This window comes from Phytophthora infestans, genomic scaffold, assembly GCF_000142945.1.
Source record: "Phytophthora infestans T30-4 supercont1.166 genomic scaffold, whole genome shotgun sequence".
Taxonomy (NCBI): Eukaryota; Oomycota; class Peronosporomycetes; order Peronosporales; family Peronosporaceae; genus Phytophthora; species Phytophthora infestans.
In genome coordinates, this window is record NW_003303593.1 from 45,436 (window position 1) to 55,511 (window position 10,076).

Below are 10,076 nucleotides of genomic sequence, written 5' to 3' on the forward strand. Positions count from 1 at the left end.
TCTTAGGTTTGTGTCAAATTCAACTCTGATTTATTTAGGACCAGGGCGGCTACCCCTGGCCTCGTGTGAACCACTCAAATACATGTCTATACCTGATTGGTCAATAAGTGAGTCTGGCTCCTCACTATCAACCAATCAGATGATGACACCTTGGCACACGCTACTCGTGTGCCACTTTACCTACTTATGTAATAACTAAAGAAATATCTACCTACTTATGTAATTGGAGTTGGGCCATTACACTCTCCGTATGAGGGTTGCTGCTGATTTGATCTCGAACAGGAATAACGTCGAGCTGGACGAGAGATCTTGGCAGCACGCAACAAACTCTCGCAGAAGAGTCCCCTTTCGAGACAGCATCTGAAAGTATAATCCCTCTTTATACGGCACAAAACGTTTTCGCAGGATTATTCGTAGTAGCAAAGCCGATAGGAGTCGCGTATACCTGTCACGTACTGAACGGACCCTCCAGTCATTGGGTCTTTATGTACAATATAAAGAAATGAAGTCAAGAATCAGTTTCCCAATTCTCCAAAATGGTCTCCCGCATGAGCAAAATTTCGTCGTGACGCCTCGCGAAGTGACGATCGTATATGTCTCTCAACACAGAGGCCGCTAGAAGTGAGGGAAAAAGCATGATCGCCGTCTGTGCCTTTTCCATTACATGGAAAAAGCACATTAGAAACCGAAATCTCAGGCTCCAATCAAATACAGTATGCAACGCATTTCGCTGGGCCTTGTCCCCGTCCGCCATAGCGTACTGAGCCACAAGCGCTTTTTGAGTGACCCATACGTATAGACGCCTAAGTGACATCAGCACCTCCTTGAACACCGCCGTGATATTTTGCGAGTCTACAAATAGCGCAATCAAATGGAATCCGCGAGAACGATCTGGAGCGCCTACGACTATCACAGGGTAGTCCACATGATTAAGTTTTATAGGTGGCATCCAAATGTAGTACGAAGCTCTGAGCTGGTTGCATCAAACGCACCATCAGCGCTTTGGTAGACAGACCAATAACGAAAGGCCTCTCATCGGAGCTATTTTTGACGTCCAGATTGCCCTCCTCGTCGTGATTCCACCCAAGCGCGAACGCCTGTGTCATTTCTTCTCTTCCAGTAAAAGCGTGAGCATGGATCCAAACTTTCAGTTCATTTAGACGGTCGTGATTTTCTAAATACGTCCGTGCGTAGTAATTTAAAAAAATCTGAACCGTATTGAGCGACGGCAGGTCCACCAGCGAAGCCCCGAGCTTCCGCGATAGCGCCAATCGGATACGCATAGGACGTAAGTAGCTCACAATAGAACTCCCTCTGTGTACATTTTACCTTCTTCATTTTAGATGAGGATGCGCTCGAATCATGCTAGCCGAACTCGTAGATTGGGGCGGAGGTAGTTTCCATGCAGCTCACAATCTTCCCTCACCAAGGGTATTTGTCAGGGCTCGCCTCAGCACAAAACTCGGAGCTGCACTCGAGCCGGCGATAGCGCATCTTGTGCTCCGAGTCTGTACACATGGAGCAGGCTAGCGTGCTGCTCTTCGTAATGTCAAAGGCCTTCAACCCATCTAACACCACATCTGCGTCTGTTTGGCTGACGTTGAGAGCCATCTCGCGCCAAGGGATACGCCTTGGCATTTTCCTCAGGTGGTTCGGCGGACAATTGCTGAAGTTTGCACACAACAAAATACCATGTGTAGTACGGCTTTATAGCAAGCGCTGGTTGGATATAATGACCATGTTTCTCGGGGGCTTCGGGGGACATTTGTTGAGGTCTAACACACCACAAAAGTGTCGTGTGGGACACGGATTTACAGCAAGTTCTGGCTGGCTAAAATTATCAACAGCCGGCTGCTAACAGAAACTGAACAAATGATCAACATCAACGATTAGTTATGTGCTGCCGCTGCACTTTTCTGTGATGCACTACGTTCAAGGTGCTGACACAGGTTTCATGTGTCAAAACAGGGCCCTCTAGTAGCTATCATGCGTTCTCAGAGCACAGTTACTGAGCAGAAACAATTAAAGGGAGGTCAAACATAGAGGCTCAATTTCGCACTTAAGAAGTCAATTTGCATGTTCTAAAGCGACGACTCGCACAGACACTGCTGTGGCACCGCCAAAGACTACAGGGGCGCGTACTGTCGCCATGCTATGAGTGTAGCCGTCTGTGCAGCATCTATTAAACGGACGCAGGGCGAACCACCGGGCTGCTCTCAAGCTGTCTATCGCTTCTTAGAGCAGGTGCCATGGGGCAGCTGACACTATAGTAGCAGTAGGCACAAGGGTAGGTAGAAGAAGTGCGGTTAAGACAGTAAGTGCCGGGGCAAAGCTCGACAGGACCGCAGCGTTCCGGTGTGGGGCATTTGTTTGCTGCTGATTGCAAAAGTTGAAGTGAAACACTGCCACACACCCGAGCGCCGGCGTTATCTTCAAGTAAGTATATAGTAGACATCAGTAAGATGCCGTCCACTGCGGCAACACTTGTACAGTGGCTCACTGCCCACCATGTCTCGATGCTTACAAACATCAGTATGTTTGCACTCGGTCCCACTGCAGTCGCGAAGCCGGAGTACAGCACAGCCGCATTGCCGTGCGTATGAGCGAAAATAGGATAGGGACTTGTACCGTAGCATGTGTTGTAGGGACTTCAACTCACATCTATCTCCAACATGTGTGCTGCACGACGCGCCTTGGGGCACGCCGGAGACGGGTGAAGAGCGGCGCAGCCATACACGCGCCTTCCTCTATTGTCATGCTGGTCTGGTCGGTGGGAGGGAGGATTATTTAGGAGACAAAAAGAGCTAGATGGAAGCCGTCTTCGAAGGTGGCTTACTTTTAAAGTGAGCAAGTTATTGTAAAAAATGTGAGCGTAACCCGAAGGGAATTTTGAGCACGTTTTTTTGCAATATTCGACTCCCCCTAGTATGAAACACTTCTACACCGGCCAAGTTTCCAGTTTTACCAGCTATCTTGCAAATGGCCCGCTTGTGTGATCTAATTTAAGGCTGTGTGGAGTCACACCATTTTTAATTTTAGGCTACGGCATTTGGCGATTTGCATGAAAAAACCACTTTTCCCACGACTTGCATTTCTGCCCATCACACTTTTCAAGCAGGTTGCAAACCTGGTCAAATACATAAAGCCTACGCTACCGCATTGAAGTGCATGGCTCATGGTGCTTCAAGAAATAAAGCCCTCCAAAACATTTTTTATTGTAAGACACCTTAAATATTTTTAATATGGTACTGTGAATGCTGTAGTCGCTGTTTGGCTTTTTGTGCATTTCTTTCTTCTCTGAATAAGGGGTACCCTTGAAGCGTCAGAGCATGCGATAACGTAGGCTCTATGTATTTGACCAGGTTTGCAACCTGCTTGAAAAGTGTATGGGCAGAAATGCAAGTCGTGGGAAAAGTGGTTTTTTTCATGCAAATTGCCAAATGCCGTAGCCTAAAATTAAAAATGGTGAGTCTCCACACAGCCTTAAATTAGATCACACAAGAACGGGCCATTTGCAAGATGGCTGGTAAAACTGGAAACTTGGCCGGGAAATGGTGTAGTGGTCGTGCGAATACGAGCCCAAAACAAAGAAATTTATTTTTATGACCAAACCGATGTATCAGCACGCCTTGCAGATAGCGCTAAATTGATTTATAGTCGCCTTGCTGAGGTGGAGACCAATTTGCTCGTTATTTAGTGAGATGCAAAACGGGGAAGCTCTGAATTTTCTAAAGAAAGCGAAAAAAACTCGAGCGACAGTAAATTTACTCCTGTAAATAATATTAAAAATAATGAATGTATATTCGAAACAAAGTCTGAAATTTAAAAAGTAGGACAGCTCATTTCATATTGGTACATCCTTAATGTGGCACAAATCATACCAGTCCTTTTTAAAAGCAAACAATTTTCGAAGACAGGTACCGGGTTGATCACTTCCAAAACGACAATATCGTACTTCTTGGGGCGCTTTTCTTAAGTTGCATATTCTCAAATGCATAGTTATGCTTGATATAAGTCAATTTTACACCATTGCACCCCGTTTTTAGAATCAGAAATCGATCTTAAAGAGCGCATATTTGAAGTACTTTCTTAACTAGTACGTAAAACTTCGACGCAAGAAGTTAAGAAATTTACTGGAGTTCACCCATTGGGTTATTTTAGCTTCGAAAGAGAGATTTGTGTCACCCAGTTTTCTTAAACATTGTAAGCAACATTCACTGGGTGAATGGGTTTTGATGTCGCCACAGGCAACATTCTTTGATGTTCACCGGACATTCGTTTTTTTGGTTCAAAGTGGTATCCATTTACATATCGAATTCGTTCAAAGAGAGAATACCACCACATCTTTCTGTGATATAAGAAATGAAACAGGAGAAACAGCACTACTAAACCTTTTGAAACCTTCCTCACACCGTTTAGGCTGTTCTACAGAGCAAATTTTATTCACGTCCAGTGTTTCATATCGTGTTCCGTGTGAAACACGGCATTAGTTTTTTCTCTCTCATTTGCATAGGTATCGTTGAACTTTGATAAAGACAATGAAACAAATTCACGGATGTCTCGACGTGGTTTTCATTGCGTTACAGAACGGCTTCTGCTGTTTTGCTCCATTTTTAAGTGAGGCGGCTATCATCATCAGCATTTTATTATTATAAATACGAAGAAGTTAATGTTGCGGCGGGAAACTCTCAAGCACCAGCGAAGCACAGGCAAAAAGCCTGCTAAGTTACCATTGCTGAATGACGGACGATATTTTTGCTGACGCTAGTCAACGAATGATAGCGATACCCGCCTCACTGCCCATTTTCATTTTAACTGCACCAAAGAAAACAAGTTGTTGCTTCCTGGATCATTCAACACGAGATTGGTCATTCGGCTGCTGCGTAAATCAAACATCTTAAAGTGGTAAGTACGGTGCATGTATCTACTGTCATATCAGCGCGCAATCCAAGGTAGATTGAATCTGGGATGGTGCTGCTCATGATTACTTTTTTATAATTCGATTGTCACGATGACACTCTTCTTGATTATTGACACTCCCTCGAAGAATCTACCAGTGGTAGGCTAAACTCTACCTACAAACTTTCCCTTGCAAACATTCGCAATACCGTACTGTAGATGGACTTCGAATCACGTTGAATCATTGTCCGTGGGGATGGAAATACCATCCGCACGGGCAATCATACTGTACCGGATTTATTTGGCTTCTACACGTACAGTGTAGTCTCCACTGTAGACTACAGTATACATGTGGAGCCACCCATTAATAATTCCCTCAGGGAATCATGGGGTTACCTTAAGATCCATGGTGTTACCTTAATGCCTCACACAGTGTTCTACGACGTGGAAGACACTCATGCTATGTTTCTCCGCGAATTGCTGATACCGTATTGGTAACAAACAAACTCATGCGATTCAACGAGTGGCTGCGGTTTTTCCGGCGGCAATCGTGAGATCGAGCAAATTATGCACCGTCTACGCACATCTGTGTGGCCAGTTTGAACTGTCTTGGCCGGACCTTCATCGTAAAACTTCACTTTCGCAAGCGACATATTCTTTCGGACACAGAGCGTTCTTAACACGACCGTTATTTTAGCGCTGCAACGTCTGCCAGTTTCCAACCTGCCCTCTCGCATTCACTTGTTGCGGTGGTGTCATGGGAAGCGCTCAGGCTGGCGACATCGAGCACGGCTTGACTCCGCGTTTCTCATCAAGCTCTAACCGCGCCCCTCGTCCTCCCACTCCCACTAAACCGTCGCAGTACTTGGCACTCGAGTCCAGCGATGCCAAGCACTCGCTGCGTGAACAATGGGACGAGAGTGTTGGTCAAGGTGTCCGCAGACTTGCTCGCACCGTCCGCCAGCGTGCACATGCCCCGCAAGTGTCGACGGCCGAGGTGATGGGCAAGCTCCGTCGCGACGTCAAGGACTCGACGCGCTTCTATTGGCAGAATCTGCTGGTCTTTCAACGCGAGATGCTCTGTGGCGTGGCTGCCATGCTGCTCATGATCCCAGAGACAGTCGCTTTCAGCTACGTGGCCAATCTGGACCCGCTCAACGGTCTGTACGCTACGGGCTTCCTCGGTGTAACCGTGGGCCTGTTCGGTGGCGTCCCGGCCACGGTCGCTGGTGCTGCAGGTGCTGTGGCAATGGTGATGCCGACTATCACAAGTAGCACAGGCTCGTTGCCCAATTTAACGTACGAAGAGCGCTTGCAACATCTTTTCGTGGCCGTGACCATTGCAGGTATACTGGAACTTCTCTTCGGTCTACTCAAACTGTCGAAGCTCTTTTCGATGATCCCTCGAACGGCACACATTGGCTTCTTGAACGGGCTGGCCTTGATGATGTTCATCTCGCAGAAAACGACCATTGAGGTGTGCAAGAACGACACGATGCGCTTTGGAGAGTGTGAGATTGCGGGCGACCTCAAGTGGATGAGTGTGTCATCGCCCACGACGTGGGTTACCATCGCTCTGGTGTTGGTGACGATGGCCATCATGCATTTCTTTCCCAGAACGCCGTACATTGGCCACTTGATCCCACCCACGCTGGTCACAGCTGTGATCGGCGTCGGGTTTGAGTTTGGTATCAACCGTCCGCTGCTTGGCTACGACGTGCGGACCATTGGCGATACGTCGCCCCTAGACGGTGGCTTACCCACTTTTGCCGTCCCCAAGTTTGGTGATGTGCAGGACTGGGGCGTTGTGTTGTCCACAGCTGCGAGTATCATGGCTGTCGGGCTCTTTGAGTCGCTGATGACGTTGCAGTCTGTCGTTGACTTGAAGAAGGAGCAACTATCGCAGACTGCCACACGCAAGGAATGTATCGCACAGGGCATCGGCAACGTGTTGTGTGGATTCTTCTCGGGCATGGGAGGCTGCTCAATGATTGCGCAGTCCAATGGCAACATCTTGAACGGCGCGCGTTATCGTCTGTCGTCGTCTATGGGCGGCATCTGCACGTTCCTGGTTGTGTTTTTCGCCAGTTCCGTGATTGAGCGTGTCCCTGTGGCTTGCCTGACTGGAATTCTGTTCGTGATCGTCATTCACACGTTCTACTGGCCATCGCTCAAGCTCATTTTCCGTATTAAGCTCACTGATTCCATTGCCATTATCCTCGTGACGGTGCTCGCTGCTGCCATGAATCTGGCTATCGCTGTCATTGTGGGAGTTGTCTGGCAGTGCCTGGTCAATGGTTGGCAGAGCGGCCATTTGCTCACATTCCACACGGGTATGGAGGTCGTTCCTGTTGTCAACGCGCACGACCGCAGTACTGACCACGAGCTTCTTACGAGCCACCACGAGGAGGCGAAGATCTACTACGTGAAGGGCCAACTTCTCTTTTCTTCGGTGGCTTCCTTCCGTGAGTTCTTCGATGTTCAACACGACCCGAACGTTGTTATCCTGGACATGCGTGACTGTATTTTCGCTGACTTCTCGGCTGTCGAGGCGCTGCGTGAGGCTGCGATGAGATACCGTGATGCCGGTAAGACGCTCGTGGCTCGTAGTCTTGATCCCAAATCGCTGGATCTGCTGCACCACGACTTCGGTTGGGATTTGGTCGAGCACATTCAGATCGCGACACCGGGAACGGCTACCAATGGTGACGAACTGGCCAAGAGCAAGATCGACAAGGAGCGCACTTCTCGCTACTCACGCGCCTCGCGGGCGTCTCAGGGTTCGCTGCACCAGCTTCACATCCCTTCGCCTTGCGAGAATAACACGCCGTATCGCGCTGCCGGGCCGTAAACCCCTTCGTAACCAAGGGGTGAGGAGTGAAACGCGTCAGTGGGAGGGATGTTTGGTAAACCTAGTGAATTTCTACTTACGATGGTGGATCAGATCTTAGATCATGTCAAACATGTGGCAGTGAACCCTGCGCAGTGACAACGAACCGCCTGATGCCCCCCCGGTGGGTCCACTGAAGCCAAGCTACAAAGTTTTTTCTTGCAGAGCTATCTTCGGGGCGCTAAGGTGAAGCAGACCCCCCCCCCTTCCCCAAGCAACCAGCAGCATTTAGCAACGCCGTTAGCATCATAACCCTCACCGATTCTCCTGCTCAAAGAACATATCAAACCATTCAGGTTTCCAACAAATTACTCAAATTGTGTAGATGAAATGTACTTCGTAGCGAGTGTAGGGAATGAGCATCCACCCTTTGAAAAGCAGTACTATGACTTATGTGTCCTCCCTCACCTTTGAGCTGTTAGTGGGCACTAACAGCTAAAAGATGATGACTCATCTGCTACCTGTAGGTAGTACTTACAGGCGCAGCAACATGCCATAGACCTTACTGGCGATGCTGAGCAAATTCTCGGGGAGCTCAATGCCGTTCGTAATGCTCATCGAGGTGGAGTGCGTGCAGAGAGTTTGCTCCTCACGCGACACGAAGACTCAGTTCTGGAAAATCAGTACATATCCCTTTGAGGGTCTTGTACTGTTCGTACCCAGACACCTCACCAGTCCATACATGTACAGCAATCGTTTGGCGCAACTTTACTTGCCGCACGAAACAACTTTCGAACAGCTTTTGCCGACACACCCAATAAAAATGACAAATCCACACTGGGAAGCTCATTCACTGCGTCGTTTTCCTCGTTTCTGCCTTGTGGTGCGTCAGGTTTGCTAGAATCATCATCGCACTTTGACGCGTAGAGATTTCATCGTCCTGCAACAATTCCTCACATAGAGTAATAGCGCCTGCTGCAACAAGTATGTCACAGCACTCGCCAGTGATCGAAAGCTTTCCCAGCACACTTAACGCCTTCGTATTCTGGACCAAGCGACTAACTCTCAACAGAGCCACGAGCGGAGGAATCCCACCTGTTTGCGCGATTGCCACTCTGCCTTCGTCGTTCGTGGAGAGATTTAGCAAAGCAAGAGTTGCGTTGATCTTCTGTCGGACGCTGCCACCCTTCACCATCACCAGCAACGCAGGAATTCCTGTCGACGCTATTGCATCCCTGTTCGCATTATTCTCTGCTAGATTTGCGAGTGCTAAGGCAGCACTTTCTCTCTGCTGATCGTTGCCGCTGTTGACCAACTTTAATAGCAGAGAGATACCACCCGCAGACGCAATAGCCTCCTGCATGTCACTGCTTGACGCCAGGTTAGCCAGCGCAACTGTAGCAAGCACTGTCTCCTCAATGGATCCTTCACGTACCAGCGATATCAGCACCGGAATGGCACCTGCTGCAACGATCGCCTTATGACATTTGGAGTTTCTTGACAGCAACTTGAGCACTATCAGTGCCTGCTCTCTGTAGACGTGCTTCGTGTGGCCTATAAATTTCATCGCTTGTGAGATGCCACCCGCAGCCACGATTGCGTCGACGTTGCTCTCAGACGCTGACCAGACGACCAACATAATCAGACCTTCGGATTGCTGAAGAGAGTCACCTTCCCGCACCATTGACAGTAGCAGCTCTGCTGCGGTCGTGCTGTCACGACCATTGACGGCGTGCACATCGTAGAGTTCTTCGAGAGCATTCTCGTTTGCGTATTCTATCACCGCTCGAAGCTCTGCGTCGGTCGAAAGATTCGACAATACCTGCGCCGCGTAAGTTTTCTGATTTACGTCGCCGACACGCTTCAACACCATCAGACTAGCAATGCCGTCAGCAGACGCGATGTCCCGCTTGTGCGCATCGCTGAGCGACAAACTGGCCAGCGCTTGTGCAGCGTACTCCTTCTCAATCGGGTTTCCAGTCCGTAGAATCGCCCGAAACTTGGGGATGACTCCAGCTGCTGTGATGTCAGGCACGTTTTCAGCGCATTCAGATAGCAGCGCTAACACTTGCACGACCTGCTCTTGGAGAACGCCGAAATCATCTTGCATCAACTTTACAAGTGGCGGGACAGCACCAGCTTGTACGATCATCGCCCTGTTGTAATAGATCTCCGCCCGGTTAAATAGGGCCGTCAAGGCATTTCCCCATTGGGTGAAAGTTCCAACGCGAAGAAGTGCCACAAGTGGCGGGATCCCGTAACGAGACTTGAGAGCAAAAATGTCGTGGTATGCTGATAAGTTTTGCAGCACAACAGCAGCGTCCTGGTTCATTGCGTCGTCACTGCA

The 10,076-nt window shown here is 48.8% G+C and overlaps 1 protein-coding gene across 1 annotated transcript; it reads left to right on the forward strand.

Annotated features, from left to right (window-relative positions):
- Positions 1 to 5,656: 5,656 nt before the first annotated feature.
- On the forward strand, positions 5,657 to 7,750 carry PITG_20257 (Sulfate Permease (SulP) Family; the record flags this gene model as incomplete). The annotated part of the gene is made up of 1 exon (XM_002895502.1): positions 5,657 to 7,750. The coding sequence occupies one exon, from the start codon at positions 5,657 to 5,659 to the stop codon at positions 7,748 to 7,750; it is 2,094 nt and encodes a 697-aa protein (XP_002895548.1).
- Positions 7,751 to 10,076: the final 2,326 nt, after the last annotated feature.